This window comes from Nicotiana tabacum, chromosome 6 (genome assembly GCF_000715075.1).
Source record: "Nicotiana tabacum cultivar K326 chromosome 6, ASM71507v2, whole genome shotgun sequence".
NCBI classification, from domain to species: domain Eukaryota; kingdom Viridiplantae; phylum Streptophyta; class Magnoliopsida; order Solanales; family Solanaceae; genus Nicotiana; species Nicotiana tabacum.
In genome coordinates this window covers 217,730,949-217,756,170 of record NC_134085.1, presented here as the reverse complement: position 1 = coordinate 217,756,170, position 25,222 = coordinate 217,730,949, and the positions used below count along the sequence as shown (strand labels likewise).

Below are 25,222 nucleotides of genomic sequence, written 5' to 3'. Positions count from 1 at the left end.
CCCATAGGGACTTGTGATTAACTATCAACTAAATTAAACCAAATAATTAATCTATTCAAGCGAATCCTAACGCATGAATATTTAACTTAAATTAATCTAAAGTAACAAATTAAGAGATTAAAGAAAACAAGTTGGTGAATTATAGAGACGAATTCAATGTGAGTAAATATTCTAGAGCTATGGGTTAGCTAACAATCCCGTTGAGTTTTCCACTTAAATCGTCTAATTAATTTATTTGGTTTATTGGTTGATAGGGTTAATATTGCTCGTAGCCTTTTCCCGAAGTATAACTCGCCTATTCAAGCTAATCTAACGCCCATATTCCTATGGAATTAGAATTAACAAGAACGCATTAATAATTCTTGTATAGCAACTAAACAAGGCGATTAGGTATATTCCTATCCTAACCGTTCGCTCCCCCTCAGAGTTAAGATCTTGCTCTACTCAATCTTATATGCAATCTAGAATTCCCTCTCCCGAGTTCAATCCTAGATTCGTAGATAGTATTCAATTGGTGATCAAACAATCAAATAATTAAGCGCACGATTGAATAAATAAACCAATATAATAAAATAATAAGAACAATTCAAGCTTCAAACTACAACGTTCATGTAACACCCAAAACTCTAGAACTAATGAACTATGAAATTAAAGGAAGAGAAGAGAAGAGAAGAAAAACTAGTCAAAACCCTCCTCCAAACGTGGTGTGTGTTCCTCCACATAAATTCTCCTTCAAAGTATGCTAGATCTCCTCCAAATTAGGTTTAGGACCCCTTTTATACGAGTTGCGACTGTGTAAGATCGAAATAATCTTATCCTGAACGAAGAAGGAAAAATCCGTACTCAGCGTCCAGGGCAGTGCCTGGCATTGGCCCTGGCGCTGGAGGCAGTAACGTTTTTGCCTTCATTTTTGTTTGTATCAATTGTAACTCTTTTGCTTGTCTTCCACTAGGGGGACAAACACCAAAGGGTGTCCCCTTTTGTCATATTATTATTATTATTTCTTTTCTTTTTCTTCTGCGTTTTATCCAATTTTTCTTCAAATCTCTTCATCTTCATACCGCTTTATTCCTACACAGATAAAATATAATATTAAGCACAAAATTATATAACTAATACTCAAAAGATGAATAAAAGGTGCTATAATGTAAGATAACAATGGTTAAATACATGCATTTTTTGCCGAATATCAATATGACCACCTAAAGAGCATGGTATTGCCAAGAGCTCGTCGTGAGTGGATGCACCTATGATTACAAGATTATAAGACCATAAGTGAATATAATTCTGTTGTATGTAGCATAATTTCCCAACTAAAATTATGTGGGGAACCTATGAATGATGAAGACATGTTGGAAAAGACTCTTTCCACTTTTCATACCTCAAATATGGTGTTACAATATCAATACCGTGAAAAGGACTTTAAGAAATATTCTGAGTTAATTTCATGTCTTTTGGTGGTTGAACAACATAATGCCCTTTTAATAAAAAATCATGAAGCCCGCCCCACTGGATCAACTCCATTTCCAGAAATGAATCTGGTAGCGATAGATCCAAAGTCTGAAAGAAGGCAAAATAATTATCGTGGCCGTATAAATATACATGGGTGTGGCAAGGGGTGAAATAATAATCGCCATGGTGGCGGTCGTTATAAACAAGAGAACAATAAGGGTTCTCAGAATAATCCTTCAAAAGGGAAAGGTAATATTTGCCATCGATGTGGTATGAAAAATCGTTGGGCACGAATTTGTCGTACGCCTGAATATTTTGTCAAACTTTATCAAGCCTCCATAAAAGGGAAACAAAATAAGGTTGAGGCTAACTTGACCTTTCAAAATGATGTTGAGGTGGGCCCTATGAATAATCATAATAAAGTTGAAGCAAATCTTGCCTATACAGATGATATTTTTGAAGGCCTTGCAGATATTACTCATTTAGAAGCTGGAGACTTCTTTGAGCATCATAACTGAAGATTTGTTATTGAAAAAAAAATATAAGAATAAATGTATTTTTTTATGAAGTTCATATTTTGAATAAATTTTTTTATGTTGTCGGTATTTACTTTCCTAAATATAATTTCTTTTGTTCTTAAATTTTTCAATATTACTTATGTTGTATTTTTTTCTTTATGAAGAATATGAAAACTTCACAGTCTTCAGTTGGTCGTATGAATAATAAAGAAGAAATATGTCTTTTGGATAGTGCTACGACGCACACCATATTAAGAGATAGGAGATATTTCTCTTATTTAATTATGAAAAAGCCAATATCATAACAATATCTGGTTGTACAAAATTAATTTAGGGCTATAGAAGAGTGACTATATTACTACCAGGAGGAACTATATTGGTTGTTAATAATGTATTATATTGTAGTAAGTCTCAAAGAAACTTGTTAAGTTTCAAAGATATTCGCCAAAATGGCTATCATATTGAGACCACCAATGAAGGAAAGATTGAATATCTTCATATTACTACAATAAAAGCAAAAAAAGAAGTATGTTCTTGAAAAACTTCCCGCATTTTCCTCCGGATTATCTGCACTAGCATTAGTGTAGTCGAATCACATGTCATAGTAAACAAATACTTTACTAATGATTTTATTATTTGGCATGACTGGTTGGGCCATCCCGGTTATAATATGATGCGCAAAATAATTGAGAATTCTCATGGACATTCATTGAAGAACCAGAAGATTCTTCAAACTAAAGAATTCTCTTGTGATGCATGTTCTCAAGGCAGACTGATTATTAGACCATCAGTAATTCTCATGGACATTCATTGAAGAATCAGAAGATTCCTCAAACTAAAGAATTCTCTTGTGATGCATGTTCTCAAGGCAGCAGTAATTAAAGTTGGAGTTGAATCTCCTGCATTTTTGGAACGTGGTGATGTGGACCCATACACCCTCCATGTGAACCATTCAGCTATTATATGGTTTTGATAGATGTATCTACAAGATGTTCACATGTGTTCTTGATATCAACCTTCAATTTGGCCTTTGCGAGGTTACTAGCTCAATTAATAAGAATAAGAGCACAGTTTCCAGATTATGCAATTAAGACACGTCGTCTTGATAGTGCTGGTGAATTTACGTCCTAGGCCTTTAATGATTATTGTATATCAACTGGTATAACAATTGAGTATCTAGTTGCTCATGTTCATACTCAAAATGGTCTAGCGGAGTCATTGATCAAACGCCTCCAATTAATTGCTAGATCGATGCTTATGAGAACAAAACTTCCCATTTTGGCATGGGGTTATGCTATTTTTCATGCAGTAGTTTTTATGCGGATAAGGCCCACAAGTTATCATAAAGTCTCCCAATTACAATTAGTTTTTGTCTAGGAGCCAAATATTTCCCATCTTAATATATTTGGATGTGCGGTGTATGTTCCAATTGCTCCATCACAATGCACAAAGATGGATCCCCAAAGAATATTGGGGATATATGTTGGCTTTGAATCTCCTTCTATTATAAAATATTTGGAACCTATGAATGGAGATTTATTTACGCAAGATTCGCTGATTGCCATTTTGATGAATAAGTATACCCAACATTGGGGGGGAGAAAATAAGCAGTTGGAAAAAGAGATAGATTGGAATGCATTATCACTATGTCATGTAGATCCTCGAACAAATCAATATGAACACGAGGTTCAAAAGATAATTTATTTACAAAATATTGCAAATCAACTGCCAGATGCATTCACTGACCTACCAAAGGTGACTAAGTCATATATTCCAACTGCTAATGCTCCTATTCGAATTGATGTCCTGGATGGACAATCTAAAGATACAAATGAGTCTAAGTCACGCTTGAAACGTGATAGATCAATCGATTCCAAAGATAAAAATTCTCGAAAGAAAAAAGGAGCAAATGATCTAGGGGATTATGGAGGTAATTGCTCAAAATGAGCCTTGTGACATAACAAATGATAAGACCTCAGAGGAAGTCCAGGTACCTGAAAATAATAAGAATGAAGAGATCTCAATAAGTTATATCTCTACGAAAAAAATATGGAACCAAAATAATACTATTATCGACAATGCTTTTGCTTATAATGTTGCTGTTGAAATAATGCAACAAGATGAAGATCTTGAACTAATATATGTCGAGAAATGTAGACAGAGAAATGATTGGCCAAAATGGAAAGATGTTATCCAGGCAGAATTAACTTCACTTAAAAACGTGATGTATTCGGACGTATAGTTCGAACACATGAAGGAATAAAGCTAGTGGTATATAAATAGGTTTCTGTGCTAAATTAAATGATAAAAATAAAGTCGTTAGATATAAAGCACGACTTGTGGCACAAGAATTATCGCAAAGACCTGACATTGATTATATGGAGACATATTCTCCCGTGGTGAATGCAATCACCTTCAGGTATCTTATAAATCTGGCAGTCTATGAAAAACTTGATATGCGTCTGATGGATGTTGTCATAGCCTATTTGTATGACACATTAGACAATAAAATTTATATGAAAATTCCTGAAGAGTTTAAAATGCCTGAAGCTTATAAAGGTTTATGGAAAACTTGTTCAATAAAGCTTCAAAAATCCTTATATGGATTGAAACAATCAGGGTGAATGGGGTATAATCGCTTGAGTACTTTGCTGAAAGAAGGGTATAATAATGATCCAGTTTATCCTTGTGTCTTTATAAAAAGGCCTGGATCAGAATTTGTTATAATCGCTATGTATGTTGATGATCTAAATATCATTGGAACTCCCGGGGAGCTTCCACAAGCAGTAAACTATTTGAAGAAAGAGTTTGAAATGAATGATCTTGAAAAGACAAAATTTTGTCTTGGTCTACAAATTGAGCATATAAAAGATAGAATTTTTGTCCATCAATCAACTTATACCGAGAAGATCCTAAAGCGTTTTTATAAGGATAAAACACATCCATTGAGTACCCCGATGGTTGTGAGATCACTTGATATAAATAAAGATCCATTTCAACCTCATAAAAATGATGGAGAGCTTCTTGGTGATGAAACTCTATATCTTAGTGCAATTGGGGCACTAATGTATCTTGCAAATAATACTCGACCAGATATAACTTTTGCAGTAAGTTTATTAGCAAGATTTAGTTCCTTTCCAACAACAATACACTAGAATGGTGTTAAACATATTTTTAGATACCTCCGAGGAACTATTGATATGGGATTATTTTATTCTTATAAATCCGAGTCACAAATGACTGGTTATGCAAATGCAGGTTATTTATCTGATCCACATAAAGCCCGATCTCAAACATGCTATCCATTTTACTTATGGTGGTACATCTATTTCATGGCGTTCAACAAAATAAACTTTAGCTGCTACATCTTCCAATCATGCAGAGATAATAGCTATTCATGAGGCTAGTCGAGAGTGTGTATGGTTGAGATTAGTGACTCAACACATTCAACAATTGTGTGGTCTTTCTTTAAAAACGAAGATTCCAACGATATTGTATGAAGACAATGCTACTTGCATAGCTCAACTTAAATGAGGATATATCAAAGGAGATAAATCAAAACACATTTTACCAAAGTTCTTTTCACACATGATCTTCAGCAAAAATGGTGAGATAGATGTTCAACAAATCTGTTCAAGTGACAATCTAATAAATTTATTCACTAAGGCATTGCCAACATCAACATTTGAGAAGCTGAGACATAAGATTGGAATGTGTCGTCTCCGAGATATCAAATAAAACTTTCATCAGGGGGAGTATAATACACGCTGTACTTTTTTTCCCTTAACCAAGGGTTTGACCCAATTGAATTTTCCCGGCAAGGTTTTTAATGAGTCAGCACTTAATGCGTATTACAAGATATGTGTACTATTCTTTCTTTACTAGGCTTTTTCCCATCGGGTTTTCCCTAGTAAGTTTTTAATGAGACACATTATCTATGGACGTTCAAGGAGGAGTTTTGTAAATCCAATGTATGTGGATATCCCTTCCAATGTATGTAGATGTTCTTTCCGTAATTGTCTTTGGGAATTCATACACCAAATGAATGAGTTCATTAATACATATAATTTGAGAAGAAATTTTGTAACCTATAAATAGGATGTTATTCCCCTATGAAAGACACCTAAAAAACACACTTGAATAAGATAACTTCTACATTCTACTCCTAAATATATCTTGTCTCCATTATACTATCTTGCTCTCATTTCTTAATAAAGTTATTTTGATGTTTGATTGTCCTGAAATATTTTCTATTTCTAATCAAAAGCAGAAAAATGACACCTTATTTTTTGACATAAGTCATTTTGCTTCACAATTCTTAACTTCCTATCATACTCTAAACACACTTATTATTTTCAAATTTTAATACTTAAAAGCTCAAATAAAATATATTTAATTTGCTAATATTATTATTAATCTTTAATAAATATTTTTAACTTTGTAACCAAACATCAAAAACTATTTTTTTTAATATTATTTTTCAGAAAATAAATCAATTTTCAAAAAACATACATCAGCCTCTGCCTACTTTTGTTATTCTATAAAGTGTGGGGGATCGATTGAAAAAAACAAACATATAGGAAGCAATGGACAACCCAGATTAACGCAGTACGACACATGTTAGCGGAGACGTGAGAAAAAACTCGAAAGAACGCTCATTTTCACTCCCATGGCTCATCATCAAGATTACAAACCTCTGCACTCAATCACAGTCGAGAACATCCAGGCACTGGGAATCTCCTCTGACGCAGCCGCCCAACTCCACCTTAAGCTCACGGAGATAGTTGCTACTTACGGTGCTGACGCTACCAAGACATGGCAGCACATATCCCAACACCTCCTTACTCCGGACATTCCTTTCTCTTTCCATCAGATGATGTACTATGGCTGTTACATCAACTTTGGACCCGACCCTCCTGCTTGGTTGCCCGATCCGTTAGTATTCTTCTGTCTTTCCGTTTTTAGTTTAGGAATTTGATAAAGTAAGGCTAACAACTGATAAATGTTCTTTTACTACGAAAAAAGTTGGGTCTTTATTTGGGATACACCTTAGTCTACTATGAACTTAGTGTTAATTTCCTTCCTGGGAAGTACCTATCAGAAGAAAAAAAGTTCCCTTTGTGGGAAGTTGCTGAATGGTTATGTTCAGTTGCCCAAGATTTGAACTTATGATTGTATTAGTAAAAATTAGACTCACCATGTGGGTCTATTAAATGGCGACACGTGTCAGTAAAGTTTGAAGAAACGTGAAGAATGACATGTAAAGATGATATGTAAAACACCCCGGACCGAACATACTCATACCGTGCATGTTAGCCCCGGAACTGATCATCATGAAATAGCCCAAAACAGGCAGGGGATTGACTCAACAGGCACGGGATTGACTTAACAGGCACAAGATTGACTCAACAGGCACGAGATTGACTCAATAGGCACAAGATTGACTCATTAATTACATAATTAACTCATCAGTTATGGAACTCATCAGTTACGGAATTCCAGCATTTACACAGTTGTTACAAATCTTCCAAAAGTAATTGATGGATTGAGTAAATGCTCATAATGGACCCATAATTCAAGGAGACTAGTTACTTAGATTTAGCCCTATAAATAGACATACTTTTACCACCATCAGGAGAATCTAATTTTCTTCTCTACAATTCTATACATTGTAATTTATAGCATCTTACTCCCAAGTTAGCCATAGTTCGGCCCTTCAAGCTCTGTTCGGCTTATTATCCTATCAAGGATCATTCAATAAGAATTCTTCTTCTCTGCTTTATTTTTATTATATTATCTGTCATTGAATTTATTTCTCACTTCTCTATCACGTTGTATTAACGAAATTTTATATTTTTCGGATTGAATCGGTTGCTTGTGGCCCGTCATATAAAATTATTGTTTTGACCTTGAAAACCATTTTTTAGGTTAAACAGTTTGGTTCCGTTACCGGGAACTCAAGTAAATTTGCTATTCATCCAAAGATAGTAATAATTTTTGTTAATATTCGCTTGTTTTCAGTTTATACCTTCATCATGGCCGAAATTTACCAATCAACACAGTTGAGGACAACCAAGTTGGAGATGGCTTTGCCATGCAAAATAAAAAGGGAAGAATAGCCATGATAATGAGAAACAGAGAAAAATGGAGAATGTACATCGATATATTGGTACCGCAACTATCAGTACAAAAACTGATTATAACGGATCTGTACGAAACAGTTCCGGAATAGGACGTTCAGATACACCAGGTTCGAAAACCAAACTGAGGTGATTTCGGATCCGATTGGAGGAGTTAGAAGAATAACGCCGGACCTTCCCGGAACTAAGGAGTAAAATTTACATTCGATATAATACAAAACTTCGAATAGAGGAAGATATGTTCATTCAATTGAAAGTCAAAAATAGGTCCGGAGATCAAGCAGATGTGATTCTTGGGTGATCCGAATCTAAACGCAAAAATCTAAAAAAAACAGGTCCGAGCAAAGAGATACGAGATTTTCTTCACGGGCTGGAAAAGATCCGGATCTGCCCGAACAGGTAAGGAATTACCTTACTAAATTGTAAAATTTCACAGGAGAAGAATGAAGATTAGGAAGAACATGGGTAAAACACCCACGAGATTGCTTACAAAGATACCACACCTAACAAATGAAAAAGAAAAGATAGCTGCGGGATGGAATAGACACGAGAAAGGAAGGTTCATTAATAACTTTGGACAATTATACAAATATTTTCGGAAGCAATCATTGGACCGAAGGCATCAGAAGCCACGAGATCAAATGCTGAAGAACTAGAAATTATCATTGACTTCCCAAATAAGAAGGTTTACGTTGGTCGAGACTCGACACCAAATTTAAAGGTAAGGTGATTAAACTTTTACATGCTAAAAAAAATTGCTTTGCTTGCCTCCATGCTAACATAGCAGGTGTACCACCGGAGGAAAAGGTTTATATGCTCAATATTGACCCGTGGTATAATCCGGTCAAGCAAAAGAAGAAACTAGAGTCAAATAATAAAAGATAAAGTTACAAAACTTTGAAAGATCGGTTTAGTCCGAAAAGTTGAATCATTCGAACTTGCTATCTAACAACAACGCATCATTACTTTCAAAATTTCGAGGAGAAAGATGATTGCCGGTACACAAAATTATCTCGAATGTCTCGGCAAATGCAATTTTAATTCAAGAAGATAAAGGTACACATTCTCCTATCTATTATAAAATGCTCTTAGATACGGAAACTACATATCTACATTTTGATAAGTTGGCATTAATTGTAGTTTCCTTAAATCTAAGGCCTTATTTTCAATGTCATTAAATTCCCATAGTCACTATATTTTTATTACGTAATATTTTGCATAAATATGAACTGTCAAGAAGGCTAGCTAAATGAGTAGTCGAACTAAGTGAATATGATATTATTTATCAGCCACGTACGACTATAAAATCACAAATTTAGTAGATTTCATGATTAATCTTAGCTCGAACATATTACCCGAACATGTTATTTCTGGGATAATTCTCGGGATCTGGACCTTCCACACAATTAGGTCCACAAGTACTAAACTTCCCGAGTTAGGGGCAATGCTTAATGCCTATCAGGGAAAGTAGTTAGATAATTCATAAATGTTAGGGGCAATGCTTAATGCCTATCAAGGAAAGTAGTTAGATAATTCATAAAAGTTATTTTATTACTAACAACAAAGCAGGGTATGAAGCATATGCTACAAGGCTTAAATTAGCTTGGGGACTCAGAGCAAAAATATTGATTTAACGATTTATCAAATCCAAGAAAACTATGCAGCCCAAGAAAATCGAGCCGGATGTGTTAGTCTCAGATCTACTGCTGATATCACTGACTTAGAAAGCAACTCTGGGCACTTATTCAGAAATATCGTTTCCGGATCAAGCAGTCTCGGGATCGAGCCATCTCTTATTTAGGCGATTCCTGATCTATCATCAATTAGAATGAAAATGAGGTAAGCCTGACTAATTAATTTTGGAATTGGCATAATAAATTCATTTATTACTTGCAGAATGAGACTTTACCCAAAGATAAGCATGCTCTCGATAACTCTGAGTGCGTCTCATCCCGTACTACCTGCCTTGTTGGAGGAGAATTATTTTTGAGAATATTCAAGGCTCCAAAAGCTAAAATGCCACATGGACCAAACAAACAAAATATATGATGCGAGAAATTTATAAAGAAAGCAGTGAAAATTACTCCGGTAATAAGGCTTCAAATCAAAAACTCATCAAAGTCAGTATGAATAGCTCAAATCAAGATATGGCATGATCCTCGACAACATTTTGGAACCTCCGTAGTTCCCGGCCAGAGTACAAAATATTTGATAAAAAGAGCTTCGGTACCGTCCCTATGTTGGAACTGGACCATTTGAAAGTCCATCAATATCGAAACTAACTATCCTACTGGGGACTATTAAACTGCAGACTGTCAAATTATGATTCCAGTGTTTGAGTTCTCATACCTCAAAACTCAAACACTAGGGAGATTACTTATACTTGAAGATTCGTCAATTTGACCTGACATTATAAGAAGTGATACAAGCAATTGCCTTGGGAGATAGAATTCCTAAGAGTATTCCGACATTAATTACCATCTCAACTCAATTAGTTGTCTTGCTCATATCAAACATAAACACTTCAAACAGTGTTGAATGAGTTCTTCAAAAATACATATACTATACAAAAAGGATCGAGAACTCCATGTCAGAGTCAAGAATCCCACTATAAAAAACGAGAGTTTTTACATCTAAGTCAAGATAAAGGTATGCAAATATGCCACCAGAATAAAGTTCACTTTGAACAAATACATGATTTATATTCGGTCCAACAACGACCATTCAAGCTAAATATCTAAGCCTTTCTTAATGGCTAATTGTATTATGCCTCGGATCGATTATCCCGTATATATAAATAAAAATCTCAAATATTATTTCGGACATGTGTCCCTCTCTACTTGGAAGTATGTTCATATACTCCAATTTAGGTTCAAAATCCAATCAGATTAAATGTCTCTTCAGGACAAATCTACTAAGCCCTCTTTTATATAAAAGTTAGACACCCAAAGGTGCAACATTAAGACATCGCACATGTAACGATGCATCCAAATATATATTTTAAGTCTAAAAGACTAAGTATAAGCACTCAAATAATTTTCTAAAGTGCCAAAAAAAAAAATTGTACTCGGATAAATTCTCTAAAATACCAAATGATGATATTGGACCCGAAAGACACGAGGAACACTGTATTATTTCCGGTCTAGATTACAACCCTTTTGATAAAAAAAAAGGGTTAAGCAGTCATCATCTAAAAAATTTACCTCCGAGTCCCGTATGTTTTTCCTTTTCAGGAAATGGACCACATGGAAGGAATAGTCAAATGCTCGAGATTTCATACTTCAAAGCTCTAACACTTGGGGACTATATATATGGAAAGCAAAGAAGACTAGAAAAATCAAAATTCAAGTCAAGCCTAAAGGTCTACCCAACAAATCGAAAGTTAAGAGCAAAGTCACGAGCCAAAAACACAAGCCTGACTCGAAAACCTTTGAAAACATATTCGTAAATATAAACGAATGTTTCAAAAAAGGTTAAAGGCAGAATATTAGTTACGGGTAAAAATGCACATCTTTGTATTTATTCAAAAACTGTTGTAACTGAAAACAGTTACGGATGAAAAAGCATTACCCTTGTATTCATTTGAAAACTGTTATCAATAAAAACAGTTATGGGTAAAAATTCATACCCTTATATTTAAAACTGTTGTAAACAAAAATAGTTATCTCCTTGTACTAATTCAAAAAAAAACTGTTGCAAAAGAAAAACAGTTACGAGTGCAAGCTTATATCGAATCTGTTAAAAGAAAAAACAGTTGCAAAATGAGTTATAGACGATACACAAACACATGTGAAATGTTATGAAAGTTAAAGGTAAAAACTTTCTTCAAAACATTGTTAAAGAAAAACATGTGAAAACCTATCTCTCTTTTGTATATTTATACCATTACGAAGTTGAGACGTCTTCTTCATTAAGTGTCGTTCATAAAAGGGCCGTCTTTTATAATTCGTGCTTATTCAAAAAAAGTCACGGAGCATTGAAGCATTTTTAATGCAAAGTTAAAGGGTGAAACAAAATCCCAAACATTAAAATAGGCAGAAAATAAAGCCGAAATTTATATAACAAACTTTGCAAACATAAGGCAAAGATTTGTCTTCAAACCCCGAAACAAGACAAGGGTAAACCAATCGTTTATTGACGAAAGGAACATAAGCGGTGGAGTTATTATCTGAATCTCTAAGTTCTGCACTCTTTTTTCCTTCGTCCGGTTTTTGTTCTTATTGGGGTTTTCTGGCAAGGTTTTTAATGAGGCAGAGGTAAGGATGAAAAGGATAAAATCTTCCACTTCCCGGTCACATCATATTGAGTAACCGGAAAGTGGGGGGACTATGTATTAGTAAAAATTAGACTCACCATGTGGGTCTATTAAATGGCGACACGTGTCAGTAAAGTTTGAAGAAAAGTGAAGAATGACATGTAAAGATGATATGTAAAACACCCCCGGACCGAACATACTCATACCGTGCATGTTAGCCCCGGAACTGATCATCATGAAATAGCCCAAAACAGGCAGGGGATTGACTCAACAGGCACGGGATTGACTCATTAATTACAGAATTAACTCATCAGTTATGGAACTCATCAGTTACGGAATTCCAGCATTTACACAGTTGTTACAAATCTTCCAAAAGTAATTGATGGATTGAGTAAATGCTCATAATGGACCCATAATTTAAGGAGACTAGTTACTTAGATTTAGCCCTATAAATAGACATACTTTTACCACCATCAGGGGAATCTAATTTTTTTCTCTACAATTCTATACATTGTAATTTATAGCATCTTACTCCCAAGTTAGCCATAGTTCGGCCCTTCAAGCTCTGTTCGGCTTATTATCCTATCAAGGATCATTCAATAAGAATTCTTCTTCTCTGCTTTATTTTTATTATATTATCTGTCATTGAATTTATTTCTCACTTCTCTATCACGTTGTATTAACGAAATTTTATATCTTTCGGATTGAATCGGTTGCTTGTGGCCCGTCATATAAAATTATTGCTTTGACCTTGAAAACCATTTTTTAGGTTAAACAATGATATGTTACTTACTCCTGGCACAGGGAAGCTGCTAAGTTGACTAACATCGGTAAGTTATTGGAGCGCCGAGGAAAAGAGTTATTAGGATCAAGTTATAAGGATCCCATTTCAAGCTTTTCTGATTTTCAAGAATTTTCAGTCTCAAACTTGGAGGTACTTTTATCTTTTGGCTTTTGCTACTTGCAACTTTAATTTCTTATTTGTGAATGAGTAAAATTGGATGCCTGTTCTCCTTTCTTTTTTACTGGGAATTTTTCCTTATCAAAATATCTTTGTAGTTCTACTGGAAGATCATACTGGAGGAAATGAATATTTCTTTCTCTGTTAGTCCTGAATGTATTTTGCGTGAAACTCCGTTGCACCCTGGTGGTCAGTGGCTTCCTGGAGCATGTTTCAATCCTGCAGAGAATTGCTTGAGTTTGATTGGAAATAGGAGCTTAAGTGACGTAGTTGTGATAACTCGCGATGAAGGAGATGGTGAGGCACCTGTTACCAAATTGGCTCTTGAGGAACTAAGATCAGCAGTATGGTACAAAGGCTTTTGTTATTGTGCATTATAAATTGAGTTGTAGTATGTATCTCGATTTGATTTCAAGTTGGAATATTTGTGCTGTTATTTTGGTCTGTGTAAACGTTCCAATGAGACTTCCTGCTGCATGAACTCAAATATATCATTATGTGCATCACAAAATGTTTTTCCTTTTATACGTCGTACGTACAGCAAATTCTGCTGGCAGTTCATGACTTTATGGTGACTCAACTCTGGTCATGTCACATATCTGGAAAAAATGCTAAGATGTACTCTATCAACAAGAAAAGCGAGGTTTACTTAGTGGCAAGAGCTTTCCACATTGAAAACACACACACAAAAAAAATGCTTTTCATGTCGAGCAAGGAGGTTAGATGTTCAAATCATCAAAGGTGTAAAGTGGGAATAGGCCACTATTAACTTCTGCCTGGGCAGGGGTTTTAGGGGGAGGGGATTAGGAGTTTGCACATGAAAACAAGATGTAGCAAATGCTTTTCCATGTTTCCTTAATTCCTCATGAAAGGCACTTTTGAAGGAAGAAATCATATCTTTTTGCACATTGCATTGGCTAGAGAAGCCTTAAAACATGTTGTGTTTGTATCCACTGGGTTATGTCTTCTAAAACTTTAGAGTCGTCCAACTCTGGCATAGAAAGTTTATGCGATGTGATGTGATTTGAGATATCTGCCTCCGTGCTTGTTGTGAATAAAGAAGAGAATTCGGAGATTTTTGAGGTTGACCAATCTGATTTTGCCTAAAACAGATAAATGCTACCTTCAATAATATGAAACCTATGTAGTGGCAACCTTTTTTTTAACTGAAGATTCAGTACTTTTTTCCAAAAAAGAAAAGATACTTAGTACGTGAAATTTGGAACAATTTTTTGACTTTGCTGCCAAGAAGAAAAAGAATATGACTTCTGGCAATTTGGAAGATATTTGCTTCATCTGGTGTTATGAGTTATGGATATTAATTGTAAAGCGCTTTTTAAAATCACAGGAGAGTCGCATATGCCATTGATACACTGGGATTGAAAAAAGGATCTGCAATTGCCATAGATATGCCAATGGATGTCAATTCCGTGGTGATCTACTTGGCAGTCGTTATTGCTGGTTATATGGTTGTCTCAATTGCTGACAGTTTTGCGCCAAATGAAATTTCGACGAGACTCGTGATATCAAAAGCAAAGGCTATTTTCACTCAGGTTGATCCTATTTGTCCTTCTGGAAATAAACAAAAATATGTGACTGCATAACCAGAACTATTATCCGATCCATGGTATCATAGGCAACCTAGTGATTGCAGTAGGGTTGGTGATAAACACATTACATATGAGAGTGCTAAATGTGTGTGGCTTTGAGAAAGTTGGACATGAATGCACTTATTTTTCAGATTTAGAGGTAAGCTATGTAACCTAACTTCCTGGGATCTCAGCTTTGTAGATCTGAACTTCTGGGCTTCTCACAGAGAATCTATAGTTAATGGTTAATTCCTCTTTCAAGAGTAAACATTGCACATATTGAAGTCATATGTTATAGTGAAAAATGACAAAGGTAAGTACGTGAACCTTAACAACAACAACAACAACAACCCAGTATAATCCCACTTAGTGGGGTCTGGGGAGGGTAGTGTGTACGCAGACCTTACCCCTACCCTGGGGTAGAGAGGCTGTTTCCAAATAGACCCCCGGCATCCTTCCCTCCAAGAACTTCCCACCTTGCTCTTGGGGAGACTCGAACTCACAACCTCTTGGTTGGAAGTGGAGGTTGCTTACCATCAGAGCAACCCCTCTTGTCCAAACAATTGATTTCAACATTATTACGAAACAGCCTCTCTACCCCAAGGTAGGGGTAAGGTCTGCGTACACACTACCCTCCCCAGACCCCACTAAGTGGGATTATACTGGGTTGTTGTTGTTGTTGTTGTTGTTGTTCTCTGAGATTGTTTGAATTTATCTTGAAGGCTGTTCTTTATCCTTCGGAATTCTGACTGGACTTTCAGTCACTGAACTCTTTGTATTTGATCTCTCTTTCTCTCTCTCACTCATTGGCTAAAACTCTTTTGGTTGACCATATTCCTAGGATTTCATTAGCCGTGGCGGAAAAAAACTACCACTGTACAGGTGATATCCCACTCCTTTGTCATTTTGTTCTATTTATTTGTTTCACCTTCCTAACTTACATTTCAAACCTGCAGCAAAGTCATTGATGCTCAATCACCAATAGCAATTGTAATTCCGAATAGAAGCTCCACCTCGAGCATAAAATTGCGTGATGGTGACATTTCATGGCATGAATTCCTAGAAAGAGTAGACGAATCTAAGTAAGCACTCATCTTTCTGACGTCATTTTATGGCTTTAATTCCTTCTTTTTGATAGCTAAAGTTGGATTTTGCTTCATTAATGATTTACATCTATCTAACTGTTCCATACAACAACAACAACTACGCCTCAGTCCCAACAAGTTGGGTTGTAGATATGAATCCTCGCTTCTTCCTTTAAGCTCAACTCAATATTAGCAACCAAGAATTTCACCCTTATCCTAACTTCTTGAAGACTATTTACGCGTTAAACATGCTCAAAATCATTCCATGTCTGACAAGACTCTCAAGCGGTATAGAGTAATTGTTTTGAAATAAACAACTATGTATACAGTCAGACCTTTCTATAACAGCATCCTTATATATAACAACACTTCACTATAAAAGCCAAGCTTTTCCGGAACCGATATTTATGTTATGTTATAATATATGTTCTCTATAACAATTAACAGCACTTCGCTATAACATCCAAAAATATTCGGAACAAACGAGGTTGTTATAGAGAGGTTTGATTGTATATAACTTTCTTGCTTTATCACTACCTAGCTGATCATAAGACATCAAAGATTCTTATACTTCCTACCAATCCTGTGAGGTAACCATGGCACATTTTTACTTCAATCTTGTTTATGGGAAGCTCAAAACTCATTAGCCCTCTCTCAACGTGGAACATGCAACCTGTGCATTTTATCCCCTCAATTAGACTTGGTCAATTACGCGAAAAAAATGTATCAATAAACCAGTGACATGTTTAACAAAGGAAACTTCTCTTCTTTTTTTCCCGACTATACCCTCAAATTCTTTGGACTGAAGTGCAGCGACATGGTCAGTGATATAACCGACTCCAATTGGCTTGTGATTGAGGCACAATTGTTGTCGTACAATCAAATTCCTTGAAGATATTACCTGTAGGAAAGGGTGCAAGTAACTTTGCGCAGCCAGCTTTAATGACTTGTAGATCATCAGAAATCGAGCCATCAGCAGCAATAACCCCAAATAGCTTCACTCCACCATCTGAACCTGCACTTCTACAATAGCAGCAGAAATAAAAAAAAATCTTTTTGTTCCTTGATGAATGCAGAGAATAGAGATTACGCAAGTTAATTAGTAGGTGACTACTTACTAAGGCAACCAATACAGTTCCAGCTTTACTATCATAGATAGCAATAGCCAACTCTGCAAAAAGAAAAGTTTATGCTTATGCCCAAGAGGACATCCAAATAGGGAAGCATTAATAATAGTCCTTTACCCAAATTGAGGTCTTGTTTACAAACCTATTCTTCCTCAATCCTGCTAATTGCCTAATCGGATCTTTTACCATCTAAGCCGCTACCTTGACTCTGGTTATAAATAACTAAGTATAAACTCTACACTAGCTAAAGTAGATCTGGCTCTGGAATAAAAATTGTTGCTCTCTCTCTCTCTTTAAAAAGCAGGAAGTTTGAGTATATTGGGGTGGAACTACCTGCTGAAGCATTCACAAATATCCTTTTCTCTTCTGGCACGACAGGTATTTTGATATCCATTGCAAGTATTCTGTCTTGTTCACTTATTCTCTGTACTGGGGTAAAAGTTTTCTCGAAATTCAGGGACCGGTTAAAATTATTTTATGGTTCCACTGTTAATGTGTATGTTCATTATTCTCTCTCATGGAAGGAAAGGGGGACCCTTTCTACCTTATCAATAATATCTTACCTTATAATAAGAGGACCCTTTCTTTTCTCTCCCATATTTACTGAAGAATTTTCATGATACTTACGGGAAAAGATTTTCAGTTTTTTTCTAGTGTCCTTGTAGAATTCATTTTTAAGTATTGGTATGAGAATAATGTAAAAGCTGCTTAGTCGACCCATTCATGAAGGATTAAAAAAGAATTTGTAGAGTAGAACTACAAATACAAGATTATTACATTTACCCTCTATAAATGTGTTTTAGGGGAACCAAAGGCGATTCCGTGGACTACCACTACACCCCTTAAGGCAGCTGCTGATGGATGGTCCCACTTGAACATTGGCAAAGGTGATGTGGTGGCCTGGCCGACTAATCTTGGATGGATGATGGGCCCTTTCCTAATTTACTGCACTCTTCTGAATGGAGCAACCATGGCCTTACACAATGGGTCCCCCCTTGGCTCTGGCTTTGCTAAGTTTGTGCAGGTTTGATGCAATCTAACACTGTAGACTCACTTCAATTACGGAATCAGTTGTGGTGGTGATGGTGATGATGACAAACAACTTTGATTTGTAAAACACAAATTTTATGAATCTCACTAGTTGCATACCTGATTGGCCTTACGTAAAGCAAGGAACTCTCTAAATAACACTCAATACTTCAAGCTAGATGGTCAGAGGACTTGTACAAACTTGAGGTGGCGCGCTTGCTGGACCAAGTAGATATAACAGCAAACTAAGCATTTATGCCAATACAACCTAGGACCAACTCTGTAATTAGTAGTACTCCCTCCGTTTCACTTTATGTGAACCCATTTGACTGGGCACGGAGTTTAAGAAAAGAAAGAAAACTTTTGAACTTGTGGTGTAAAATGAGGCACATAAATTTTGTGTGGCTATAAATCATTGCATAAAGGTAAATTGTTTCCAAATAAGGAAAGGGGTCATTCTTTTTGGCACGGACCAAAAAGGAAATAGGTTCACATAAATTGAAACGGAGGGAGTAGTATTTTGGACATCGTTCCTTTTTTTCCCTCTAATGCTATCAATTATTAACTTGTGATTTCTCAAAGCTAGATCCATCCCAAATGATCTTAGATTGAAAAATAGGTTTTACTATCTACAAGCTCGCTTCTCTTGACATTTTCCCTTTTATGAATTCTACCATTTTTTGCCATCTAAAATTCTCAAAAACATTTTTAGGATGCTAAAGTAACTATGCTTGGGGTGGTCCCAAGTATTGTGAGGACATGGAAATCTACAAATTGCACTGCTGGTTATGATTGGTCAGCCATCTGGTAATGCTTCTTAAGCATCTTTCAAATAGTTAGGTCTTTACAGAGACACTGTATTGTTAATGAAATTATGTGTTATTTTGTTGCCTTCTCTTTTTACCCCTAGACCTGCATGCAAACACTGCTCTGTGCTCTTGGACATATCTATACGAAATGAGTTTCTTTAGAATTTTATTTGACTTCCATAATCCGTGTTGAAACTTGAAATGTCTCACGCACCAAAGATACTTCCAACCTTTTTCTAGCTTAATTTAGTTATGTATGATGGCAGCCGCTTTGCCTCCACTGGTGAAGCATCTGGTGTGGATGAATCCCTTTGGCTGATGGGAAGAGCTCATTACAAGCCTGTAATAGAGATCTGTGGTGGGACAGAAATTGGTGGTGGATTTATTGCTGGTTCGTTGTTGCAACCACAATCTTTATCTGCTTTTAGCACAGCAGCTATGGGTTGTAGTCTATTTATTATTGGCGAAGATGGGTCCCCTAGAGTAAGTATCTTTCACCCTTTCTCAAAACAATAAAGAGTGATTTTCTTATTAAACGAGTTCATCAGCACAGATCAGTTCTTTCTTTAAGATGCAAACATTGCAGGTCTCGTGTAGGAGGCTGTCAAACATTATAATGCCTTAGCTCTTGGTAAATTTCAACTTCTGTTGATACTGCATCTAGGGGCTCTTCCTCTAAAGTATCGTGCTTATTTCTGGGCTCTGTCTATCTCTAGCATACTTGGATATAGTATTGAAGTTAGAACCTTTGGTATTAGAAAACATAATATGTTACTGCATAATATTCCAAGTCAGATGAGCAAACAGTCCCCTGCTTTTACATAAAGAGCAGAATATTCCATTGCATCTGTCTGCTGTTAAGCTGTTCTTAAAAATGCTCTGGTACATTGATCTGCCTTTTATGTTTGGCATGCATGTACCTCATATTCCAAGTGAATAGAGTGGAGCATCCTTTCAAGTTAGAGAGTCAACTGCCTAAGAAGTGATAAAATATAGTGACAATCTGGCAGTTGGAGTTGGATAACGAAAATGGTTTGAAAGAGATTATGTTAAGGTGGTCTTTCTGGTTTTTGGTTGTCTGTGGTTTACATGTTATTTTTATAAAAAATCAGCTTGTTCCCAGCCAATTTAGTAAACTTCCAAGTTTTTACTAATATTCTGGGTTGCAAGGTTGAAAGATTTCCCATAGCATATCTTAGCTTGCTATGAGTAAAAGTCAAGCAATCTACATTATCACAGGGATAGTTGAAAATTATTAAAGGAGGTTAGCTGCATGGAAAAAGCAGTAATCATCCCTGGAAGGGAGACTCACGCTCATGAACAGTGTGTTGGACGAAAGCTCCTCATACTGTAAGTCGTTATACTCTATACTTCCGTCGTTGCTAAGCAGTTGGACAAATTAAGGAGAAATTTCTGATGGCAAGGGAATTCTGAATGGAGTAATAAGGAAGTCTTCGGCACTAAACATGGTATGGCAGATAAGCACTTGAAGAATTTCAGAAAAAATTCAAATTTCTGTGGAAGATGGAAGAAAATTTAGAATGTAACAGAATTGAAGTGAATTCCTTTTCGAAAAATAGAAATGGAGTGAATAGGAAGCATAAGACAATTTTCGAGATCTTCCACCCGTTATTATGGATCAGGAAGAAACCATTGCTGAATGTAGAGCTAGAAACAGGTGAAAATGAACTTCAGAGTAAAAATATCTTAATGGGAGATGGACAAAGCTGGTCAACTCCTAGGGAGAATTAAAATTTGAAGGACTTGGACAGTGGACCTGATTCCTTAAGTGGAAATCAAATTAAAATAGTGTCATCTTTGTTAAATCCTGTTAGAACACTTGAAGCAAAGTAGATGTCATGAAAAAGGATTGCCATGGACGAAATATTGTAGGAAAGAGGAAAGAGTAGCGGGAATTGGGTAGAATTCTGTTCATTCAAACTGCAGCGAAGTGATCTTTATTCTCCTCTTTTCTTTGCAGGGGAGGGAGGGAGGAGGTGGAGTGGTTGAGGGTTGTAAAGAAAGAGAGCTTCCTTTTATTCATAAAGTGGTGCCATAATTACCGTTGAGTAGGAAGCCTTCTCCCCCAAAAAAAAAGATACTGTTATGAGGAAAACTTCAAACTTTACCTAAATGCCCTTTTCATGGTCAAGTACAGGGTTCTAATCAATAGGGGGATGAGCACGTATGCTAATGGCAATTGATGGCTGCTAAATGAAAAGCTGAAATTTTACATTGAAAGATAAATATTGTAAGTAGCCCTTTAAAGATATTCGATACATTCAAAGTAATGCTGTAACTTTAATTGTAGCCATCAGATGTTCCTGGGATTGGTGAACTGGCCCTTGGTCCCCTTCTACTTGGGGCGTCGAGCACACTGCTGAATGCTGACCACTATGGTGTCTACTTCAAAGGAATGCCAGTTTGGAATGGAAAGGTAGCTAGTTATTATTTCTAATTCTATGATACTTTAATCTTTCTTACATGTTTGCTTAATGAGTTACTCATCACCTAGCAGGTTCTGAGAAGACATGGAGATGTATTTGAGCGTACTTCTAGAGGTTATTATCGTGCACATGGCCGTGCAGATGACACCATGAATCTGGGGGGTGTGAAGGTTTACTCTTTACCTTGTATTGTTACTCACAGATCATGAATTAGGGTCTCTTTGGTTTTAAGACTTCATTTGATAAATATTATTACTTGAGACTACTCCTATTTTATCAATTTTTCAGTTGAACCTATCCTGCTTATGTAACTGATATATGCTTCATTTGCAGAAAGATAATATTCCTCATTCCCAAACAAAAAAAATCTATTTTGATATATATTTAATCAATTCAGATTCTCATAATAAGTGGTCCTTGGCTCATTACATCTATATCCTTGTTATACCTGTGTATATTTATGAATAAATGCATGTTTTCTCTTCTTGCTTATCAGTTGTATTAGTTGCAGACAAATTTATGTATTGTTTTCTCTCTTACCCGTAACTGAAACTTGTGATTCGTTTTGCCAGGTAAGTTCTGTCGAGATTGAGAAAGTTTGTAATGCAGTTGCTGAAACTATCCTTGAGACGGCAGCTATTGGGGTACCACCTCCTGGAGGTGGCCCTGATAAGTTAGTTATCGCCGTTGTATTTAAGGATTCTGAAGGGTCAAAGCACAACTTGAATTCATTGAAGTTCTCTTTCAACTCAGCTTTGCAAAAGAAATTGAATCCTCTATTCAAGGTATGCATTTATATTCAGCTTTGGTAATGCTAAGTGTTGAATTTTCCCTTATCAGGCCTAAATATTGCAGGTTTCACATATAGTAGCCCTCCCTTCCCTTCCAAGAACAGCAACAAATAAAGTCATGAGAAGAGTTTTGAGACACCAATTCTCTCAAATTGGCTCTAAACTGTGATCTATGCAACTATGTAGGCCCTTGATTTGACTTGTAATTATATTAGTTTGATTAGAACTACTATTATGAGAATAATGAAGTATTTAAACAATTAGTCAATAATGGTGGGTTATTCTATCTGATTTAATATTTGTTTGTTGCTATATCTAGTTCTTCAAGCATAATTCAGCTTTTCACTATTGTTGTTATAGTTAGCTTTTAGGGTCGAAACAGATTATGGACTATCTTTTCATTCGACTAAATTCACAAATAGCCGAAATTTGCTGACTTTGAACCTAAAATTAATGTTTGAATTAGATAGTGCAAATATTGACAAAAACTTGATTTTTAAACTAAACATTAATGTTAAAATTGTGATAGTGTAATAATTTAGCAAAATTTGACTTAGCAATTAATTTTAAATTTTCTCAATCATTGTTCCTCTACTTACTAACTATAGGGGTATCAAGTTACTAACAACTTGTTTGGATGGTTGTTTTATATAGTTTCATAATGTATCGTATTGTATTGTACTGTACTGTATTGTATCGTTTGATGAATATAATGTTTGGATGGATTGTGTCGTTTTGTCGTCGTTTTATGTTATCACGCACCAGTAATATGATGAATAAGCTTGCAATATTATAAAGAAAAATTATGATGCGGTATATAAAAAGGTAGGGTAAATGATAAAATAAAATTATTTAATAAAAATGAAGGGTGAAATTGAGAGAAAAGGACAAGGTAACGATGCGACCACACCAAATCGGTCGTTGCATAAAGTGGCACATTTCATCGTTATGTAACGACGGATTTAAGATACGATACGATAAAATTTAAGTAACAATCAAAACAAACACTGTATTTAAAGTAACAATACGATACAATACAATAGGTAACAACCATCCAAACAAGTTATAAGTCATACCATGAAAGTTTGGGAGAGAGTGGTGGAAAGGAGGGTAAGAAGGGCGGTGTCTATATCAAAAAATCAGTTTGGGTCCATGACGGGTTATTCTACTACAAAAGCTATCCAACTTATTAGGAGGTTGGTGGAATAGTACAGAGATAGAAAGAGGGATTTACACATGGTGTTTATTGACCTAGAGAAGGCGTATGACAAGATCCCTAGGGACGTTCTTTGGAGATGCCTGGAAGTGAAAGGTATGTCGGTAGCTTATATTAGGGCGATAAAGGTTATGTATGATGGAGCTAAGACTCGGGTTAGGACTGTGGGAGATGACTCAAAGCCTTTTCCTGTGGTTATGGGGTTACACAAAGGATCTACGCTCAGCCCGTTCTTATTTGCCCTGGTAATGGACACACTGACACACCATATTCAAAGGGAGGTGCCATGATGTATGTTGTTCGCTTATGATATAGTTTTGATTGATGAAATGCGATGCGACATTAATGAGAGATTGGAGGTATGGAGGCAGACCCTAGAGTCTAAAGGTTTCAAGTTGAGTAGGACCAAGACGGAGTATTTGGAGTGCAAGTTCGGCGATGTGTCGGGGGACACAAACGTAGAAGTGAGGCTTAATTCACAAGTCATATATAGAATAGAGAGTTTCAAGTACCTAGGGTTAATTATCCAGGGAAACGGGGAGATCGATAGGGATGTCACGCACCGTATCAAGGTGATGTGGATGAAATGGAGGTTAGCGTCTGGAGTCAAGTGTGACAAGAATATGCCACCGAAACTTAAAGGTAAATTCTATAGAGCGGTGGTTAGACTGGCCATGTTGTATGGGGTTGAGTGTTGGCTACTCAAGAATTCACATATCCAGAAGATGAAAGTAGAAGAAATGAGGATGTTGAGATGGATGCGCGGGCACAATAGGTTGGATAAGATTAGGAATGAAGATATTCGGGAGAGGGTACGCGTGGCTCCCATGGACGACAAGATGCAAGAGACGAGACTTAGATGGTTCGGGCACATGTAGAGGAGGAGCCTAGATACCCCGGTTAGAAGGTGTGAGCGGTTGGCTTTGGCAGATACAAGAAGATGTATATGGCGGCCTAAGAAGTATTAGGGCGAGATGATCAGGCAGGCCATGACACAGCTTCAGATTTCCGAGGACATGACCCTTGATATAAAGGTGTGGAGGTCGAGCATTAGGATTGTACGTTAGGGGGTAATTGAGCATTTTTCCTCGTTGTATCGACTAGTCTGATAGTATTTTGTCTAGGACTACTAGCGGTTTTTGTTGTATTTCATATTTTTTTTAATTATTATCATTATTATTGCCCTTCCATTTATTTGTTGTCTATTACGGTACTGTTATTATTTTTCTGGTTTCTGTTGTTATTACGGATATATTGTCTCTGAACCGAGGGTCTCCCGGAAATAGCCTATCTATCCCCTCGAGGGTAGGGGTAAGATCTGCATACACTTACCCTTTTCAAACCGCACTAGTGAGATTCTACTGGGTGATTGTTATTGTTGTTTGTTCCTCTTACTTACTGCCTCTTGTCCATTTTAGTTGTCAAATTTCTTCTTACACGTTCTTTAAGAAGCTATTAACAAGTAGAGTTTTTGATTATTATACTTTTATTTACTCTTACATTTAGGTTTTTTATGCGATATAATCAATATGTTTTACTTTCAAGAATAATTAATATTAGGGACAAATTAAAAAAAAATTGTATCTTAATTTGTTAAAATGCTAAGTATTTTGGATCAGTTATTTTTAGTAACTACTACAACTAAAATGTACGAGAGGGAGTATTCTTTTCACTCTCCGATGATGTCTCTTAGATGAAAGGAGCTACTGAACCCATCGAATAGGGGTGAGCATCAGTCGGTTCAGTTTGGTTATGAATGTTATCGGTTTAGCATATCGGTTATCGGTTTATAAATTTAATAAA

The 25,222-nt window shown here is 36.1% G+C and overlaps 1 protein-coding gene across 4 annotated transcripts; it reads left to right on the top strand.

The window, feature by feature from the left end:
• Positions 1-6,539: 6,539 nt before the first annotated feature.
• On the top strand, positions 6,540-22,513 carry LOC107785166 (putative acyl-activating enzyme 17, peroxisomal). 4 transcript variants are annotated; one of them, XM_075256718.1, is made up of 14 exons: positions 6,540-6,905; positions 13,170-13,299; positions 13,425-13,675; positions 14,675-14,879; positions 15,757-15,797; positions 15,872-15,997; positions 17,432-17,505; positions 17,931-18,151; positions 18,869-18,963; positions 19,232-19,448; positions 21,277-21,402; positions 21,484-21,582; positions 21,985-22,197; positions 22,268-22,513. In XM_075256718.1, the coding sequence occupies exons 1-14, from the start codon at positions 6,640-6,642 to the stop codon at positions 22,370-22,372; spliced, it is 2,169 nt and encodes a 722-aa protein (XP_075112819.1). In that variant the 5' UTR covers positions 6,540-6,639; the 3' UTR covers positions 22,373-22,513. The 4 variants fall into 4 exon arrangements, with proteins under 4 accessions (XP_075112819.1, XP_075112818.1, XP_016461888.2 ...); XM_075256717.1 differs by having other exon boundaries at positions 17,429-17,505; XM_016606402.2 differs by lacking the exon at positions 6,540-6,905 and adding an exon at positions 9,800-9,949.
• The last annotated feature ends 2,709 nt before the right edge of the window (positions 22,514-25,222 follow it).